Below are 21,886 nucleotides of genomic sequence, written 5' to 3' on the forward strand. Positions count from 1 at the left end.
TCATGAGGTAAGAAATAATACTCAGCCTCCTGGCACTATTACCTTAATTAAAAAGAAGATGTCTAACAGGACTTCATAAAGATCATCAGGCCCAAATGTGACCAACTGTAACTTAAAAATACCCTTTAAAACATTTATAATTTAATACTTAGAAAAACTGCTGCAGTGTCCTGAACACAGGACACTCTGCTCTGGTCATGAGCACTGTACTTAGTAGCCTGAGTTGTTCTCTGCTCTCTTGTTGTTGCCAGGAGTAGCATTTTAGCATATGTTTTTGATGCCTTCATGGATCTGCCTTCTCCCCCGTTTCTCTCATTTTTTCCTTTTCCTAGCCTTATGAGGCTATTCAGGAAGGAGAAATTCAGCTCATTGTTCCAGCCCTATCATACAAGACCAAAAAAAAACAAACAAAACAACTATGCTGTGCTGCAATTTACTCTGTGTAAAGCCCCAAAAGACAAAGTGAAAACATACACAAATGGAACTGCAAAGTATTTTTGCCAAATTGATTGTCACAGCAAGAAGACCCCTAGACAAAACAGGGAGGTTCTCTGAGACTGAGTGTCCGGGGTTTTCTGAGTGGGGTAGCCCTGATATCATGGTTTCCATCAGTTTTTGAAACTGGCAAATACAAATCAGCTGTGGCTCTTTCAGTTTGAGAGAATAGTTCATATTTTTGCCAGTGAAGACTGGAAGTCTTTGATTTGTGTTCAGTTAGCAGCTGTGGCAGGGTTAAGTGCAGGTTCCATTTTTGTGTCAATAAAATGATAGAAAGGTAGCTTTTGCAAATAAACCACAGGTAGATTTGAGAAAATAATACAGCGTACCCAAGCCTCAACTCTTAGTAGGGTTAAGATGACTCAGAGGATCAATTCAAAACAACAGTTTTTAAGACAAATATGTTCCCAGATAAACACTGCTGCAATGGAAGGATAGGGGCTGCGATTAAATGCCCTTCCTTTCTGGTTAGCAGCTGAGCTCAGTCCATGAAGGTAATAAAAAGAAAGCATAGTTCTTTTGTATTTTTTTTAGTAGTCTCTGGTAAATGAGTTAGCATCCGTGCAATTTATGTTTGGGGAACTGCAGATCCTCAAATACCAGCCTATTTAGTATGTGCAGTCTCTAATTTGGAGCTCTTTACGAGCCATCTGTCCTGAAAGGCTGGAAAGAGAATAGGTTGTGGACTTCGAATCCCACTCCTTTTCTTAGAAGCCCTCACAGGAGGGGGTTGTTGGTAAGTCAGCATGGCACTTAGGGAGTTTTCATTTTGCTGTCTCTTGCACCCAATTTCTGCCTAAATTAAAAAGAAGAGGGATGGAGGGGTGGTTGGAGGTAGGGAATATCTTGCATGTCTGCAAAATTATTTGAAGATGGGAGCTCAGGAGGCGCTTAGCACCTCTTCCTCTCCATTATTTTTATCCAGATCAAGACCAACTGCTGGCTTTTCGATTCCCTCATCAAATCTTTTTTTTTTTTTTTTTTCTTGACTGCAGCCATTACCATTAGCCTCTCACACCAAAACAGTCAAGCCCATTTCATGCTTCCTTGAAACCAAGTAACCAAGTTTACAAACGGAGTAAGATATGCAGCCCCGAGAGGGTGGGGAAGCACATGGGTGAGGTACTTCCATTGCCATCTTGAAGAGTGCAGAGCCTTAAGGCTATGAAGTAGGTTATCCTACTGACATTAGGCATATTGCGTAGAGTCTTTTTCACTTATATAATCAATTCTTCCCCAGTACAAGAGCGTGAATCATGTTTGGTGGTTAGCTATTCAGGAGAAGGATAAAATGTCAATAAGTTGTAATCAGGCAGGAACCTAAATCACAGCTTGTGTTGGAGCTTAGCACCATGTTTGTAGTGGTATCAGATGCAGGATGATCCTCTAATATGTGGGGCTTCCTGTTATTCTGCAAGGTTTTGTATGCCATGTTCCCATGTGCATTTTCATTGACATGCTAATGGGAGTCTTGATCCCAGGGACAGCTCTTGGTCTCTATCATCTTATGCTTCTACACGTCATAGCAACCAGTTTCCAAATTACCGATTTTTAAGTCACTGTGTCATCAAGGCCGTGGTAAGATTTCCAAGGAACAAACCATATTTGTGGTGTTTTATGTGAATTCCACTCACGTGACCTGCCTCACCAGCTGCTGCCGGGATGCAACCGTAGTTTTTGGCTATAGGCCCTTTCCAGCTAAGGCTTCCTTATTTCCTCTTTACAGGCAGAGATGAAAGGCAAGCACTAGAGATGGAGACAGGATCCTAGAGATCTGGGTAAGGTATAGAGATTCAGAAACTAAAGTGGTGGTCCTCAGTCCAGTCTTTCAGGTTGGCTTGCTGTATGTACCACACTGTCTTGATTTTTCTTTGTTTTGTCAGTAGTTTGCTGTATCTGCCTTCCGAACCTAAGCTCCCATACCATATGATGCCAGTACTGTTCTTCATTCGCATGAAGCACAGAAACCTGGCCAAAGACATCCATCACCCTTATCTCATCTTCAGTTCACACAATCAACCTGTTGCAATTTAATTGACTCTTCCAATCAGCTATTCAGGTGACTAGATTGTTTAGGAAGGATAGAGTCTGGCGAGTAGGGCTCTGGTCGTATTACTGAGCAAAAAATGAGGTAAGACACATGCTACTTTTATTTTTGTAAGCTAACTTGCAGTTCTTTAAAATCAGGTATCTAAAGACTATATGGTTGAACATATGGTTTCGAGTCAAGTCTTTCTTCAGATCTGGGTTCTTTGCAAAGTTTTTGCCTGAATACAAATTTCAGGATTTGACCTATTTATTTCAAAAGCATGTTGGCAAGATAAGGAATGAGAATGGGAACTTTCTTACTTTACTTGGATAGTATTTACCAAGTGTTACTGATTTTCAGTGCTGGGCAAGGAAAGTTCCACTTTTATCATGTAAGCTCTAACTGTATCATCTAAGTCGCGAGACTTCTGTAGCTTTAAAAGCCATTAGATATTTGAACTTACTTGTAAAATCTCTATCCTAATCAAAGAGTGGACATCTGTGGCCTGTTTCAATCTGGCACACTATGGAGTTATTTTATGATCTTTATATTTGTCTAGGTAAACCACTCTAGTTCATCATGTCATCAGTTGGCCAGCTGATCTGGCCGTTTTGGCCATTGCCATCATAAAGATCTACTCTACTACTTCTCTTGTGCTTTTATCAAATGCGAGCTGTCTTATGCTGTCTTATTCATACACCAGGAGGTATAGGGAAAATGGCTTGATTCACAGGAACGGGCCTCCCAATCCTCTCTCTTCTTTGCCCCAGTGCACTAAGCATAGATACAAATTTTATGAATTGATTGTTATTTGTAAAGATAGTGCTTTGTCTCTTACTGCAGATCTTAGGAATCGTAGTATCTTCCCATAGAAACTGATGTGAATGAGCAATTGAGCAAAGAGGAAAGCTGAGTGAAGAAATATAGCTTCAGACTTGATTCCCTTATGTTTCCCCTAATAAATTCCCAGTTCAGAGGATCCACATCATCTAAGGGAAGCTGGGATCCTAATAAGGTTAGGCTGTCAGCAATCCTAAGCAAGCCGTTTAGTTTCATCTATTGGATGTCCTGCCTCATCTCATGTTAGCTTTTGCCTAGAATACAGAAAACAAAACAACAACAACAAAGAAAAACAAAAAACCAAAGAAGTTGAAATTGTGACATTGATATCCTCCTTATTCTTTAGTCCTTCTTCCTCTCTTCTGCTAAAGAATTAGCCCTAGAAGGACTTCAGCCTTCTTTATAGCATCCTTTTCCAATAATCAAGCTACAATTTGGCATTAGGAGCTCTGATCTATCCTACATGATACAAATTTGGCAAGATGCCTGGCTGATGCCTTATTGCTAAGCAGTTTACAGTAAGTAAATTCCACAACACACACACAATAAGTATACAAACAGGTAAGTTTTCACTTAGAGGACCAACCTGGTCTTTATTCAAAAAAATTTCCATCTTGCCTCTATAGAAAAGTTCAGCATGTGTTTAAGATGCTTTTTCCATGTAGGTTCTGAGGCTGCCTGTTCATTTTGAATGGGAAAATTAACAGAAGAAATGTCTGCCTTGAGGGTTGGAGCAGCTCAGGGCCATCCAGGTGTAGAGGTGCTCACTTTGAAGGGTTTGGAAGTGGACACAGTGCACTAGATACCGATAGCTGCTAGCAGCTGATCATGAAGAGACACAAATTGAACTAGATAGAGAGGCTGTCAAGGAAAAGGGGTGGCTGCTGGGTAGATTTATTTAATAGTATGCCCTATGCATATGTAAAATATGATTCTTTATGGCAGTGAAGTCCAAGAAATGTAAATAGTAGAGAATGCACCTGTGACCTACAAGGCCTTTGAGCTATTTATTCTCTTTAGCTTCTGCTTCCTGCAAAATTCTGGCAAGTTGTCTCCCTTTGTCTCTGCTTTCTAAGCTGCAACATGGAGACCATACTGTCGGCCTCCCTTACGAGCTGCCTGTTGAAAAGTCCTGTGTTTCTCTTTGCTCTTACCATTACTGATAATTGACTGTTCCTTAGCAAAGAGGAGCTTTATAAGAAAGTTATTACAGAGAAGTGCCTTAATTTGGCTAATTTTCATGAGAAATATGAGCACAGATTTCCCATGCTGCAGTGTTCATGTACTATTCATGTTCATGCACTATTCATGTTCATTATATTGCAATGTGGATTTTCTATCCTTATTCAGAATATTAGGAAAACCCTTGTAGTAAAATTGGAAGAGCCTTTTGCTGGAGTCTAGCCACATCCGAAAAGCCACGTTACACTTGTTTCACAAAAATACGGCAACTTAAAAAAAAAAAAAAACTTTCAAAACTGTAGAAATAAACTGTTAGAGAATCCATGCACTCTTTGTGCTTTCGTATTACTTGCACGTGTGTATTGCCTCGTCCAGTTTGGGAGGACTAGCCAACCTTAGCTCAAGGCTGTTGTTTTGTCTGGTACAGAAACTTGCTGCTTTATTTGCAATACACTGTTGATGTTATATAAAGTTCATTAAATTTGTTTTATAGATTTCGAAATGATTATAGACCCTGGCTATATTAAATTCTATTAGAATGCCATAAATAAACATAATGAAAAGGCAATTAATCTATCCTTAGCAGCAGAATACCTTTGAGCATGCTTTGTTACAACACTCTGAAACCCTAAAATACTGTTTATGGTTAAGGGTAGACTATAGTATTAAAAACAAACATGCTCTAAGCAAGAGCAAGTTCAGATCGACTGACTTTTGTCAAAAGCCTTTTTACCCCTTGCACTTCTGTGTCTGTTATGCTGGGGTTAATTGGATGGTGGCAAGTTGATATGTGTGATCACCTTTCCTGTCAAAAAGCAAAGTGTCCTTTCTTTAATGCCATCTTCTTGACAGGCCCTCATTTTTCTATGGTTATGGCTTGAGACAGGCAGCTCTGATTGCTATTATGGAGCGTATGATGTATGTTGTGCCTTCAGCCCACAGACATCTCAAATTGTACAAACTCTCTTGATAAGGAAGCCTAGTCGTAAAAAGCACGCAGTTTATTCTATGCTGCCTGTAAGTATCAGATCTGTTATGCCTTATTTTGTGTAACTGCCACTGCGGCTTTTGTCAGCGTAAATTGTTGGCAGCGTTACATGGTGGATTAAACCTCCAGTGGAGGCACTATGAGATGGATGAAGATGTTTTGTTCTGGGAGATCTCTGCTTCTGAGCAGGTTGCTTGTTCTTGTGCCATTCCAAAATCTGACTTGCTACTGCAATCTTTTCCTTGATTTCCTTCCTCCATTGACTGGATGTGACATTTTTAGGAGATGGTGACATTCTTGTCTGAGGAGGGAGTTGCACAGCAGCACTAGCAAACAGACGTATAAAGGCCTGTTTTTAATCAGCTGATTTGTGTACTGAGGGAGAAGAGCAACAGCCTGGGGATGCTTTACGCGCTTCAGTGCCACACAGGCTGTGGTTTGGCTTAGTCCTTTAGAAAAATGGAAGCCATCGTCAGCAGTCAGCACTTCCTACCATAGTCCAGAATTGTGTCAAAAGCTACTATTTCATAGTATTTTACAGGTTGTGGTGCTAATATCTTATAAAGTCAATGCCTTTAGTCCTAGTTATGGTTAGAGTTTATACAAGGTAGATTTTCATGAGGCGTATCGTAAACTGGGAAAATAAATTATCATGTAAATAGCATATTTACTAGTGAGCCAGTGGACAAGCGGAGAAATAGTCTTAGGTGTTGAGTGATGCAAAAGGAAGCTGTTCTCTCAAACTCTCTGAACAGCCCTGGTTACTAGGCCTTGCTCAGCAGGTGTCAGATTGAAGCCTGAGCAGGTGGATATGCCACAGTATTCCACAGCCTTTGCTGTGGAAGTAAGTTTAAGGGAAGCTTAGTACAAGCCTGGTGACAGAAATGATGATACTATAAAGCATGGTACACTGCTGGCTATTAATAATTTGTGTTACTAGAATATCTGGAGGTCTTGCTGGATACCAGGGCTCTGCTGTGGCAAGCCACATACAAGTCTATGCTAAGTTTGTGACTTCACAGGCTAAGTAGACAAAAGAGATGGAAAGAAACAGAAGTTCAAGTTGTTCAAGGTCACATGATGGAGCAGCAATAAAGCAAAAGAGGAGTTTGTTCTGTCTTTCAGTCACGTGCCCTGATGAGACTAGATTATGTCTTTGTGAGAGAGTTAACATTAGAAAGGTCTCAAATGAAGTTAACACTGTTAACCTATGAGCTGTATAGAAAAGTCAGGTGCCAAATTAATTTTCAAGTATAATTCTGTTGTAATTGTGTATTCATTTTATCTAAAAACTTAGTGATGTGTAAAGCTATTACCAGATGTGGGGATTTTGGGCAGAAAAAATGCAGTTTCCGTATATCATGTGTGCTGCTCTTTGGGTGAAATACCTCGTGTGCAATATGCTGTTGTGTTGATCATGCCAGATCCTAACAGAATTGCCACACAAATGAGCTTCTTGTCCATTTCTTGGCTCAACTTTAAGATCATTTTATCTTTGAAATATGCGTTTACTTGATAAAAGGCCAAGATTGAAAGAGGGAGAGCAGGAGGGATAAGATAAAAAGTAAGATGACTTTCATGCAAGAACAGGCCTTTCGCATACTGCTGGTAACTCAGTATTTCTGTGCTGTTGTAAGGTGTTTGGTCAAAAAAACTTTTCAAGAACAGGAAAAAACAAGGCATGCTTAAATACCGCTATAATGCTGTGCTACAGTCCTATGCAGGATGGATCATAAACTAAAGTATCATCTAATACTGCCTGTCCTATGTAAATGAATGTTAAATGGCAAATAATGAAGGGCCGCCTGGATAGCTTGGTAAGCTCCAAGCAAGGAAATTGTGTATATTTACTCCAGCCAAATAACACCATGCTTCTCAAAACAGAGGGTAGAGGTCATCTTTCAATATGGGGTCCTCCCAGAAGGCACACCTGAACAAGACTGTTCATCCTGGTGAATAAGCCTCTGAATGTGAGCTCCCCTTGTAAGACTGTGGCCAAAGGATAAACAATAATCTTTGAAAATATATAGCTACGTAAATGTTTAATTTTTTAAAAACCATTGTTACAAATTCGTGGTGTCTGTATTTCAAGAAGCTGAAGGGGTTTCAGGAGCCACAGGAAAGATCAAATTAAGGACTAGGAAACCAGATTTTTAATGAAAAGCTCGGATATCTGAGTTGTTTTTCCTTATGCTCTGAAAGGCTGGGAGAAGAGTCTGCAGTAATAGAAACGTCCAGTTTGAAGCTTTGAGATGTCCTCTGGTCAAGCACTTCCCTTGGGCTGAGGTTGGGCTCAGTATACCAGGCTGATGCAGAGAGAACCTTCAAGGAAATTTGGACTTGCTCACAGTCATACAGGGCATTTATAGAAATACAACACTACATGGCTCATCATAGGATGTAAAAGATGTAAAAAGTGTAGCAATCTATAACTTCTTGCTCAGCAGGTCCTTAAAGCCACATAGTTGTCGCCAGTAGCTCATTATAGGCTTTTCTCCTGTGAGTTTTTCTATTAATTCAATGCATCACAGGCATCTCAAACATCTTGTGATCACAAGTGGCACAATTCAGTTATGTGCTCTCTCACAAAGTACTTGTTTTACTTAGACTTATTACAAATGATTTTATTACATATTCACAGCTCTTTGAATAATAAAAAAGCAAGGCTAATTGTTCCTGTTTCCATATTCTCAATGTTTTTATCTTTTTATATATTTAACTGTTGTGGTTTTTTGTACCTTTTCTGTTTCTTCGGTTTCTTTTCTGAGAGCCGAGAGAGTGGTGCTGAAGAATTCAAGTCAAAGGTGCACTATTGACTTAAAACAGGGATTTTCCTTTTGTACACTGTTCCTTTTCTCTATAATTCTGGATGTTCTGCTTTCTTTTTTGACTGTGTTCAATACTGGGCCAGTCTCATCAGAGAAATAGCTTCAATGACTCTGAGATTTTGTTTTGTTTTTCCTCAGCTGTAAACGTTTAGATCGCGAATGAGTGTTGTTCTAAAATATATCCTCTAGTTTAATAAAGAATCAATTCAGGGAAGGTATATAGCCTCATATAACATTATAGAGCAGACTAGATTATCACAATTGTCCTTTTTAACCTTATAAATTATGTATCTGTGAGAATTGCTCCTTTTAAAAACCATGGCCCCGAGGGGTAATAATTTCTATTTATTTTATCCTATATGTCTACCTTTCTCTCTGATAAATGGTTATGTAACTAGGATTTAGTGGATTCGGTTCAGCACCTTAAAGAAGTAGTAACCATCAATATATAGCAAAAGATGACTTATTGCTTCTTGTAATCTCTCTCTCTCTCTCTCTCACACACACACACACACACACACACACAAAAGGCCCAAATTAGCTGACCTGTATATTTTCTCCCTTCTTGAAACCATTGTCTCTTGTTTCAACACAACTATAAAGTACTGGAAAAGTGTTGGAAACCGTGGTCAAGCTTCTAAGTCAAAGGAACTTCAGTATCTGTCATTTCTTTGACAAGCTGTGCTGCTTTTATTATATTTAATTTACCGGACTGACTGTACTGGCCACTGACCGTAGCTTCCCAGCTGTCATTATTTGGATAAAGGAAGAGACTTCCCTTTGCACAACTGCATTTTATATATTTTGAAATCTGCATTCAGACTTATCTCCAAGTGTAACGGCACTGATAAAATGGCAGTATTTGTGACCAGAGTGCAGTGCGAATAAACACCTTGTGTTTGATACTGCACACAGCTTCTAATATCTGCTCTCTTGAATCTAGTTACATGCCTGTGTTGGAAAGTCTAATGCCTCATGCAGTTCTAGCTGCAGGAACATGTCACTTTGCAGTGATTAGTGTGTGTATTCCCTGTGGAATACCCATCTCTGCTGTCAGTTCTGCTTCATGCCTCACTACAGTTAGTGTTTTTATGCAAAGTCCCCCAAACCACAGAAAGTGATCTGCCATCTGGGCTCCGATCCAGCATCAAGTTTGAGGAAAAACACAATGAAAATCCCAAAGAACAACAACAACAACAACAAAAACAAACAAAAAAACAAACAAACAAAAAAAAGAACAAAAATAAAGAGAAAATTCCAAAGAGGGAGAAATAAAAGTTTAGTCTTTTTTTTGTTAACTACAGACTGCTGATCTGTGAGGAGGCTACAAAGAGAGAAACCATTCTACGAACAACAGTGCTTGAGGTCCCAAGGAAACAAAGCTATTTTCGTACCTTGGAAAGTAGCAGAGCTGAAATGTAAGAATGTGTGTGCAGGAGAGCAGGAAAAAAAATAAAAACTAAGTTAACAAAGCCTTCCTACAGGGAGCAATGCCTTATTGTGTTACTAAAGGAGGTTGCATTGCCCTGAAATCAGAGCAGCAAAATCAGCAGCGATCTTTCGGAAGCAGTAACCAGGGGTATTGTCTGCCAAGTTTTAGCTGATGTCTAGTCATGCTGGAACCAGCAAAGGCAGGAGGAGGAGGCAGTCTGCACAGTTGTGACTGCTAATGAATGATGTAGCAAAATGTGTGAGGGAACACAGTTTTCCAGACATTCTAGTAAGATTAGTTGTTCTTTAGATGTGCTTCTTTCTTCTGCCTTGGCTTTCAGAGAAAATGGAGCAAAGGAAAAATATTGGGATAAAGCCTGCTTCTATTTGCAACAATAAGAATCCTGAGTTACTTCAACAGAATTACTATTGATTCACCTTGATGCAGCTGCATGTAGGATTTGTCCTCTTGCCTGGGGTTGTCTCTCCTGATTTTTGAAATGAAGTGCTTTCCGTACACAGGGAACAGCTGTATACTTTTAGTTTGGGTGATTTGAATTTTAGATTAAGGAAAAGAAGTCCCAAAGGTAAAGTCCTTCAGAGAACACAGAGTGCTTGTGGCTGTTCATGTGTGTGTCTTCTCTAACATAATCCAACTGCTCATCTTACAAAATCACTCCTACCCCTATTTGAGTTTCTTCCCTGTCTGCTGCAGGAAGAAAGATACTTACAGAATGTAGAGCAAGAGTACAGAGAAAGTAAGGACCCAGCATGTGTCACAAGTACAGGTAGGCTTCCTTTGGGAGAGAGGAAATATCTATGGAAATGTTAGATGTTTGGGATTTCGCAGTCTTCATCTCAAACCAGTGCATTGTGGAGCTACCATGCGGTATGCTCTAACCTTAAGGGTGATGCATATAACAATTATGGTTATATAGTTTTAATTAACAATTATAATTAATGTGACATCATGGCAGAAGTTATCTCCAGAAGGGCTGTGAGTGTGGAGAGGGTAGCTTTTGATGGTAGTGTTTCAATGGAAAAGTCAAGGGAAGATAAATTCTTGAGGAACTTCAAAAATCCTGTTTGGCTCAGTAATGAAGGAGTGAATTAAAATATAGATTGAATGGTGTATTCACTTCATTATTTATAAATAAAATATTTCTCAGTTTTCCATGATGTGCTGCCAGCACTTGATGTAACTCAGCGGTTTGAAGGAAGTTAGTCAAGGCCAAGAGCTGACCTTTGCTTGGAAGGTGGCTGAAGCAGCCCAGTGAATACTGATGCAGAGAGGAAAAAATGCAGATGGTTTTCTAAAATTCTCCTAAGATCTTTGGGGCTTGCATCTTGTGCACCCTGTGTGGCAGTGTATTCAGCTTTCCTTTTGCTTTATGATTTGGACTTTTTGTTTGTTTTTGGTTTTTTTTCCTTCCTTAACTACAAAATAAGCACTACAGATAGTGTCTCAGAAGTAAATCATTTTTGTGTGTGTGGGTCACAGAATTGCTGGTCTAGTTAATATCTCTGTTTGCAACATGAAAGGAAAATCTACTCAGTTGAGTATTTGATGAAGGGAATGAAAGAGGTCACATCCATCATGACTAAGCATTAAAGTTCAACAGTAAAGCTTGTCTTTCAAATTTAGGAGGAAGGAAAATCTTTGTAAAAGCTGCTTTTAATGAAGTGTTGTAGTGCAGGAAACTGTGGAAATGAAGAGATCTTGGGAATAAATCCTGGATTTGCCTCCAGTGTCCACAGTCACTATTCTTTGCTTTAATTTTCTTTTCCAGTTTTACTTTTTTATTTTTTTCTCCTGACAGAAATGTGCAAACTAGTTGTTGCCTTTTTTTTTTTCTATAGAGTCTGGTACCCTAGAGATATAAAGTATTATAAATAAGCTATATTTCAAAGTCTGTATGTGGAGTTTGGCTTCAATAGCCATGCTTTCAGGGAATTGTGTTATATTGTGTTTTATCCTGCTAATTGGAACAGAGCCATTCTCATGACAGGCTGCTACTCAATCCAACTTAGAGTATCAAAGTCTAGTACAAAGTCGTGCTTCTGCAGAACTCTTCTTAGAGAGTCCTTGGGAGGTCTGCCTGAGGAAGGGCTGAACAGAGCTGCAGTAGGGCTTCAATCAGACGCTGGCTTATTTTCACGCATATTTTTGCATTTCTCAGTTGCAACAAAGTGCTTCGCTGCTTTGAGAAGAGCAGTATTTCCTTGGCTCCGGGAAGGGGTGGCTGTCCGCGTAGGATGGCGAGGGCGGCAGTTTGCCCGTTCCTCTCCTTTCTGCAGCAGAGTGGAAGCCCACAGGCCATTCACAGTCCTCCTCTGTCCCAGTTTACCCTCTTATCTATGAGTTACTACTGGCCCTTTAAATAGGGTTTTTCTTCAAGCCTGGGGAAAAAAGAATAGTGAAGGGCACTTATCTCCTCTTCCTCAAAGGGAAGATCAGAAATGTTTCTCCTGCAAGGGAGATTAGCAAAGCTTCCCTCTATCCTTTTCCCCACCTGCAAATTTTTGTCACTGCCTCATTAAGCCTGTAGGGCTAGAAGGTATGGAGCTTTCTCTCTGCTGAGTGCTTCTTAATCCCTTCTTCCTCTGTGGCGGGTGAGAATCTGTTCCACTAGACAAGACTGAGCTCTGCATCTTGCTTGCTTGCTCTGCACCTGCTCCAGGGTGGACTTTTCTCAGAGCTGTCCCTCTGGTAGTTTGCAAAAGGAGATTGATGCTTTGAGGGCGATAGAAAAGAAGCAGGGGAGGTTTGTTGCCCAGGACAGCACCTTGAAAAGCCACACGGAGTTAGTATCCAGATTACCTCATCCAAAACCATCTTTAGAGTCTTATTGTATAGGAAAAAATCAAGTTATTCTTTGCTAATTACTGTACAGATGAAGATAATTACATGATTGCCAGCAAAATATTCACTAACTCAGTGTTGCCAAATCACTTACTTCTGTCAAAAAAATGACAAAGCTGTGCCCAGAAAAGCTTTCTGTGAAATAGATCTCTCTTCAGTGAAAACCCCTTTGATTTTGGGGTAGTGTAAGAAAAGAAAGGTTGTTTTCAAATGATACCTGAATTCATTTGTCTGCTGGGAGCAGCAGCCACTTAGCCGGTGATTACTGATGTCATGTAGCATAATAATGTGGAAGTACTGTGAGACTGTTGCTATCCAGTGTGTGTGTTCAGTAGAGTCTAAAGTTTACCAGTGTAAGAAAAGAGAATGATTCTCGTCATAGTGCTAAATTTGAAGTAGCTGAAGCACAGTCCAGTTTTCTTTGACCTCTCCAGCTGCAGGACGCTTTGTCTTCCTCTCGAGCCAGTAACAGTAGTCATGAAAAGCAAAGTGTTGTGGAAGAATAGGGAGAGTAGTATTAGGGGGGAAAAAATTCAAAAAGAGATGTTTAAGCTATTGGGGACCTGGGAAAAGGAGTGCATGATAACTATCTGGTATGAAGAAACTTTGAAATGTAAGGTAAAGCAGGAATCAACGAAGAGTGTCTGTGGGAGATTGGAAGACATGGAGGTATTAAAGAAAGGACCTCTTGATACCAGAAGACATGAGTAAATCCAGAAGAGGAATGTGAGATGACCCTCAGGTACTAGAAGGAGATTTACATCTTGTTGCTGAGAGATGCTGACGTGAGTGTAGGAAGTCAGTTCAGTAACAGCCCTGGAAGCTGGTGGTCCTCATTGTCTACCGAGCAGGCATGAGGTAATAGTAACAACGAAACTACCCTCAGTCCTCTTTGGTGTGCACCAGTACAGTCTTGAAGAGGCTATTTGTGGATATGAGATGGTAATCCAGTCTCTGTCGTCTTTTTCATCTTTGGTTTCTCTGTTGAAACTGTTAACAAAATACAGCTGATTTTATAATATGGGCGACTAGCAAATGTCTTGTTTTCCAACATAAAACATTTTAGTTAGCATATCTGCACCAGATTTCAATCTGTGCAGTACACCTTGATACTAGCACCTCGAACAAAAGGTACACCTTGTACCTTTTCTTGTTGACGACTTAAAGATGCATTCTAGTTAATTGTGAATAACACGTATGTTCCCAGTGATGGGAATTTCAGGTACCTTTAAATCAGTATTAATAAATGTGGACTTCTAACCTGGATATACTCTGGATATGTATTTTACAATCTAAAGTAATTGAATCTGGCCATTGCTTGTACAGGAAATGGATATGGGAGGAGGCACAGGAAGAACTGTGACTGGTATAACTGGTTTTGCCTATTCTTCCCTTTCTGTCAGGGACTGGTAGAACATTTAGGGAAAAAGCAATAGGGGACTGTTTAGTGGTGAGGCATTGCTTGGGGTGAGATGTAGGAAAGTAAGAGACTGCAGCTATTCCTGTTCCTCAAAAGTCTGATGCGATTTCCACTTGGTTTAGGAGCAGTTGGTTTCTTGCAAGTGGCCAAATAAAAGCTGAACGTTTAGATTTTTTGCTCCCTTGTAACACTTTCTTCTAACTGATTTCTTGCTGGCACACACAGTTACGTACTTTGGGGTGGAGGTTGTCCATTTGTTTCTGTTTCTTTGTGAAACAGTTGTTTGGACAGTGCCTGCCTGTGACCGCATTTCAGATGGCAGTTAACAAGTAACTACTGATCAGTAGAGTTATTTATCCCAGTCTCCTTGGTTTTATAGCTTGATTTCTTAGTTGTCCTCTATGATGTTTTGAGGAAGCGAATGAGTCACTACGCTCAGGTAGCTGCTGTAAAGAAGAGTGCAAAAAAAAAATATTTGCATTGAAGTGGAGCCAATGAAATGTGTCCTCACACAACAAAAAAATGATGCTTCTGTGTGTTCTTGAGTGCCATCTACTGACAAATACCCACTAGAGATTTATAGGCCAAGAGCATTCCCCTAATCAGCAACATTTTACAAGTTGTTTCTTGCTTGTTTCATTTCAGGAACAGGGCAAGATTGGTGTAGTCTTCAATATCGGCACAGTGGACATCTCTATTAAAGAGGAAAGCACGCCTGTAAATGATGGCAAATACCATGTGGTGCGCTTTACCAGGAATGGTGGCAATGCCACACTTCAGGTCGACAGTTGGCCAGTGAATGAACATTACCCAACAGGTATGTGTTTTTTGGGTTTTTTTTTTCTCTCTTTTTATCTGTGTATATCATCAAAATAAGGTTTAACAACTAATCCATAAAACACCGTCTACTATATAAATCTTTGCTGATTCATCTCAACAATAAATTGACTTGCCTGGTGGTGCATCATCTGTCTGTTGAAAACCACAGTAATGGATCCAGTATCTCCTTTATCTTCTTTATATAGGAACAGCAGAGAGTGCAGGCTGTGTGATATGATGCACATAAATCCTATTATGTCTGAGGTCTCTAAGTGAATCCTACCTCCTACAGAGAGTCACTCACTTATGCAACAACAAACTTAGTTTTGCTACTTGTGATGTTTTCTAACTGTGTAGGTGAGCAAATTTTTGGACAGACCGTATGGAAAGGAAAGTTGGCTCTAGTGTTACTCAGGATGCAACCCAAATGCATACAGACTTGCAATATTATGAATGTGGCAGATTATGGTTCAAGCTTTCAAATGGACTTTGTGTTTGCTTCATAATTTTTCATCACCTGAATTTCATTTATTTTCTAGGTTTGCAGGTATAAAGCTTGACATGTAGTCCAACTAAAAGCCATCAACTACCAGTGGAGCAATTCAGTTTCTCTTTGGAAATCATAACCCAAAATCCACCACGAAGAGTGAACAAGTGGCTCTTGTATCACTGCCCCATGTATTATCCCAACATTGGCAAATCACAACCACATGATCCTAATATGTCAGTGTTTCAGGAGATCAAGCTCATTCCAAGTGAAAAAAATGATTGCTGTATGTGATGCTGGCAATACATAAGATAACTAAGGCTTGGTGATGCGAATGGTCACTAAAGGCAGCAGGAGGGCAAGGAGAGGATTCCAAAGATAATCACATTCTTCATCTTCACATTTTGTTACCAAGATCAAACCGTAATGATCTGGTTGGTCCCTAGTATTAAGCTTCTACTTCTTGTTCCTAGAATACATGTAACTGACGCTCGACAGACTTATGTCATTTGGTAGTTTTCTAGGGGTTTTCCTTGAGCCACTTCAGATCATGATAAATATCCACTGTTACATTTAATTGTCTTCCTCAGATACTAATAAATTACATCCATGAGTGCATTACATCCACTCCAAAACTGCCCAAGAAAGTCATTCATGGGGACCAGTTTGTCCTGTGATTCTCTCTACCTCATATATGTCATGACACTCTGTCAGTGTTTTGGTGCTGTATGTGCAAAGGAGTACATTTTAGTAATTATCATTATTTCTGTGAAATAATTGCTTGCTAAGAACCAAATGACAAATAAACTGAATTAAATTTAGCTCTGCTCTCCGTTGGCTAGAGAGGGTAGGATGACTAGGAGAGGCCCAAACTGATCTTTTTGCTCCTTGTATCAATTATTTTGTGGTAAAATACTTCTGATTCATTTGGCAGCCAATTATGGTTAGTAAAAACCCTACATTAATAAATTTCCTCTTTGTATTTCTTACTGCAGTAAGTCCCTAGTGTCAAGAAATAAAACATAAAGATTTTTTTTTTTTCCTTTAAAGGAGAAAATAAATCTCACTCGGAGAATACATCAGTACCCTCTTCTTGGCTAAAGATGTTCCTGTGTTTTCAGTAGAAGATGCATGGTTTTAAAAAATCAACATTAATCTTGCATTCTGAGTTGGTACTGAGAGTATGCACTTGTACCCCAAGGGAAAAAGTATGTGTTTATATTCCAGACACCTTTTCCTTCCCAAACATATATTTCATTTTCTGGCTATTTGGAGATGTAGTTTCGGCTTGTCCCTATAAAAATAAGCGTAATGAGATCCCACTTTGCGCATGCGCGCCTCTATTATTTTTCAGTCACTTTCAAGCCTACTAGCAGTTTTTAGCCAAATTTGACAGAGGGAGCAACAGTCTAAAAAAGTATTCTACATGTTCAGTGAAAATAACCAGTAAAACTCAGTGGTGTTGCAGTCCTCCCAGAGGAAGGGATTGTGTCTTGATCTCAATTCATACTAAATAATGGAATATCTGTAAATCAAAGAGGTAGTACAAATGTCTCAACTTTGAGAAGAGCTTCAGTGAGGGAAGCCAATAACTGTGGGAAAAACAAGCCTTTTCAGTTCTTTTGAAGACCAAATGGGAACTTTTGAAAATAATTATTTTGTCTTTCACTGTATGCCACAGACCAAGTATGAACTAGTGTTTCTTGTACAGGGTACAGCTTTGGAACAAGTCTTGTGGTTGGGTTTGATGGGATATAATTGTCCCAGAACAACCTAGCATATTTCAGATAGAGACTGCTAAAACAGTTATTCATATCAAACTTGTATAAAACAATCAAGGAATCCTGTATTTTACCTTTATCATCAACTCATTTCAGGAAAAGATACTTGCTCATAAGGTTTGAAACAACCTAGCATATTCATGGGGCATGTTTTTGCATGCTGCAATATAAAATAAACAATTTCACTGTACTTAATTTCCTTCACAGTACTGCATCCTAATGTTGCCAATCCTGACAAAATAGTCACAGTGTGATGTTCATCATCGCATGCGATGCAATGCTCAGGCAGAAGGGCTGCATTCTGAATGGCATTTCCATGCTCTGAGTTTTATTAGCTATCCAAGGATTATACATTGGACTCATAGTTACTTGCGCAATTTGAAGTACAGATAAAGCTGCAATGATCATTAAACAAGTAAAGAGAAAGAATATTGCCTTTCCTTAAAATAGCCTTCAGTCTAGCTGAAATTACATGAAACAAGCCCAGTGAGATTGAAAGACTCCAAAGCTGTGTTTTTGCAACTTCATATAAAAGATAAGGAAATGGAAGGAAAACAGAAAAGCAACAAACCTACAATTCAGGCACTGACATTTCTTTTTTTATAACATCCCAATTACATTTCAGTCACCTGGAACATGAGCTGTATGCTTTCTTATGAGGGAAAAGGTTAGAAGTAAGCTGGAAAGGAGGGATTTGACTTGAAGCTAAGGTTAGCTGGGCTTTGGATGGAAATAATCCTAGTAATTAGAGATGATTTCTCACTGTTTGTACCATTCCAACCCTGCTAGGTTTTCTTACTAAACAATAGGACCTAGTGCAGAGATTTGAGACAAATATCCTGAGAAATGGGAAATAACAAGTAGCTGTATGAACAGACTGGGGCAGCTATCAGCCATACATCTGCTACAACTCAGTTCAGTCAAAACCTTTGAGCCATTTATACTATTGCTATAGTTGAGCCCCTTCTCCTCCTTTATAAGTTTATGATAAGGAGATGGGCTTTACCCATAGACTCTATTCAGGAGGTTCATGCTTAATACATAATATATTTCTCAGGTTATGTAGCTTTTAATAACAAATAACAAGAAAAAAAAAAAAAAAAGAATTTCTATGCCCTGAAGTACAGCTTTCCCTAACTACCTCCTTTCTGTTCTCACATGTTTGCCCCTTTTGGTGTAGGCCTTGATAACAAATTGTACTTGGTCACTGTTTTTTGGCCTCTTGTTTTTTTGGATTTTGTTTTTTGTTTTTGTTTTTTTTGTTGTTGTTGCAAAGATACTTCTCTAATTTAATCTTTTTAGTGATTAATAAGGAGTCATTTTGGAATAAAGTGGTTAAGATGGGAAGAACAGATTGGGTAGAGGAAACTCCTTGGCATGCTTTGTTTCAGAATACAGTAAACCTCAGCAAACTTGAGTCACTTTGCAGGAGGATAAGAAGGATTTAAAATAGGGATCCTGGTGTTTTGGAGGGAGTCAGCTATTCTCAGAAGTGTTAAAAGCCAAGTTCCTGTGTTGGCATAGAACTGGGATACCTCAGTCCCTAGGTTTTCTGTAAGTCTTACAGAGCAGGTTTCCTTCTCTCTCCACCACCTTCCTGGCAAAGACACACTTTGTGTCCTGGCAGGCTTGGAGTCTGAAACAGGCCTGATCTACCTGTTTGTTCATCAGTGCACAGGCTGCACATTCTGCAGTAGAAAAAGAAAGAAAAGTAGGTGAAATTGAGCTGCAAAGCAGGAGAGTGTCAATGACACCAAAATAAAGTCTAATTGGAGTAATATTTTAAAGGAGAAGATTGAAGGAGAGGAGGTGAGAGGCAGGAAGAGGCTGTCATTTAAAGAAACAGGCTTTAGCAAGAGAACCGTAGCCTGGATTTTGTAAATGCATATTTTAAAATAAGAAATGGGACAGCATTAAGCAACTAGACCATTATCAGAATTCATTAGTTCATCATTCACCACATATTTTATATTTTTATCCTTTATCATTCTCTCAAGTGATCTCTCAGCCTTCTTTTAGGAGTCCATGCCCTCTCAAATAACATTAATTTGCAGCTCTATTAGTACTGAATAAAAGAAAATGAATTTTTCCATTTTTTCCCCTCGATTTGCTATCTAAAGTACACATTTGTGAGGAAGTTGGATTTTAGGAAGCTGGACAGTTGGCTGTGTACAGCAGGACAGCAGTAACTTTGTGATAGCTTGAGCAGGTGCTGTGGCCCAACAGGAGCATTTCCTTAAAACAAAAAGGTTGGTTCTGAGACTCTGATTGCTGTTCTAGGGCTTCTCCTCAGACTAGTTTCTGTTAATTCCCAAAGACTGGATGTCCCTGAACATTTGGAGCACATCTTCTATTTTCCTTTCATTGGAAAGAAATCCAGTTTGTACTTTATGAGAACATTTCAGTATGCAAGCTAAAATGCAGCAGGTAGAGGCAGTTGGGAGGTATGCATCAGGGACATAGCCCAATTCGAATAAAATGCTCCCATCATGTGTCTAAGCGTAGTTTACAGCTCAAGCTGGGCAGAGGAGCTCATTCTTTTGTTGCTCCTTCTCATACTCATGTTTAAATGATCAAAATTCTGTCTGTTTTTTACCCTCTCATTTTCTGTTCAGTACCATTTACCAGGTAACTAGTGTAGGAAAAGAAACCATATAGGAGTGGACATGATCAGTCAGAGAAAGATAAGATCACTTATCAGTAAGGCTGGTTTACGTCAGTTTAGAGTAAGCGACATATTTAATCTGTGTTAGACAAGGTCATTCTTTCTCACCTGCCATTGCATACAGGAAAGATTTTCCAGAGACACTGATTTAAAATAGTAGTGGTCTTGATTCTCCTACCTATTTAAACTGTGACAGGCACAGTATTTCTCTTGCCATAGAACATTTTTTTCATTTACTTGGTGGGAAGATCTGGACTCACTTGGTTAGTAGCAGGGAAGCGATGTGAGATGGGGAAGGATGCTGGTGGGGTTCCTACATGCTGCTTTCACTAACTGTTAGAGCAAAAGTTGTCCTGCTGGCCATCAACTAGTCCCTTGTCCCATCTGTTCCTCCTTTTTTCCCCTTCTCTCAATGACAGAGGATGTTTAGCAGAGGTTACAGAGTTCACTACAAATGAAAGGTGATAAGACATGAGCTCTAGAAACAATGTTATGACTATACGTGTTTTTTTTTTTTCTGTTTATTTCTGTATTACTATTGAAGACCACTATACACAAAGTTACAAGTTTTTTCTGTCAACAGGAGAGGTTCTATCTCTGTCTTGCTTTTGTGCTCTTTCCAAGCTGCTAAACCAGAATATTGGTTACAGCCTAGTAAAGTCCAAAATGGTTTGGATCCTATTCTTTAATACCTACTGAAAGCTATTGCAGGGGTTTTAGAAATGCAGTAATATAGTAGGCCTCACAGAATTTCAACTGGGTCAGCTTCGGGCATTTTACAGGACTTTGTGGATGGCAGAATAGGAGCATTAGCTGTATTTTGGGAAATGGACAGACTAGTGCAAGTGTGGACTGGAAAGGACATTTCATAAGCAAGAAATGGTATGGGGGTGCATTTATGTAAGTGTTGTGTTGACACTTTCCATCCAATGATGGGTGACGTTTTAAGTTTACTTAAAAAACAACAATTGATTTCATTTTCAAAAAGGCTGGATGCCCACAGCTCCTGCAGTCCTTAAGGAGCATTGGTACTCTCTAAAAATGCCAGTATACCTCACCACAATTCAAACTCTGCTTTTTACAGAATTGTGTCTACTGAACTCAAGTTCCAATGGTCTGCTTTAAACAGGTCATTTCTTGTCCTACTCAGTCATTTATCACCTTTCCATGATATTTCCAATCTCTTTCCACAAGTGGTATGATCCTTTTGTTCAGTGAAGTCTATTTCCCACCTCATCTCTCTACTTCAGGGACTGTGAGTAGGGTGTTGTTTCTTTTCTTCTTTTTCTTCCTTCTTTTTGGCTTTATTTAGTTTTTATCAGCAACGTTTTCTTTTTCTCCCTCTGTGATTTCCCAGCCATGAGATAAATAGCCTTGTATCTTACAAGCTAAACACAATTACTGCTATCAAAACTGGAGTCTTTCTCTCCCTGTAAATGTCTCTTGGAAGCTGATAAGCTGTTCAAGGCAAACTGCAGGCTTCTACCTAATCCTGAGATTAAACATAACCACCCAGAAGACAGCAAGAGATAATTTGGGGGGAAGGGGGAGGCAGGCAGGAGAGGAAGAGAGGAGGAGAAAGTGAGATCGTCTCCTGAGATATTAGGAGGACAAGCGCAAGGCTCAAGGTTATTTGTAAAGGAATTACACAAAACACACAAGAGCTTGTTATGATGAGGAATTTCCTCAGATAATACAGTGGTTGTTGTAGTTGTTAAAGACAAAATTTAACAGGGATTTGTCTGATATAAAGCAAAGAGGAGAGCTGTGGAAAACAGCTCCCAGCCATGACTGCTGATTTTTATATATTAGTCCCCATCTTGTCCTTGAAACAGGAGATCTCGCAAGTTTACATCCAGAGTGTTTGCACATGTGGGCTTGGGTTAGTCACATTGCCTTTATGCTTTATAAGGGAAGACAGTAAATCTCCCAAGAGTAAAGCAGGGGACAGGGTTAGCTTCTCTCTGCTTGGTGTTTTGCCACTGACTGACCATCTGAGCCAGGGCAACGGCTCTCCTGTTTGTGGAGTGCAGATGACACTAACCTGCCAGGAAA

General features: G+C 39.5%; 1 protein-coding gene across 15 annotated transcripts in view; it reads left to right on the forward strand.

Moving 5' to 3' along the window:
• The window catches only part of NRXN3 (neurexin 3), a 901,920-nt gene that overhangs the window by 749,128 nt on the left and 130,906 nt on the right, over positions 1-21,886 (forward strand). For all 15 annotated transcript variants that reach the window (XM_088529330.1, XM_088529323.1, XM_088529324.1 and 12 more), the window contains one exon: positions 14,725-14,896. In XM_088529330.1, the coding sequence (XP_088385456.1) occupies positions 14,725-14,896 (172 nt within the window). The remainder of the gene's footprint in view (positions 1-14,724; positions 14,897-21,886) is intronic.

Source organism: Tinamus guttatus, unplaced genomic scaffold (genome assembly GCF_059628265.1).
Source record: "Tinamus guttatus ecotype Peru unplaced genomic scaffold, ASM5962826v1 Tinamus_guttatus_pri_ptg000327l, whole genome shotgun sequence".
NCBI classification, from domain to species: domain Eukaryota; kingdom Metazoa; phylum Chordata; class Aves; order Tinamiformes; family Tinamidae; genus Tinamus; species Tinamus guttatus.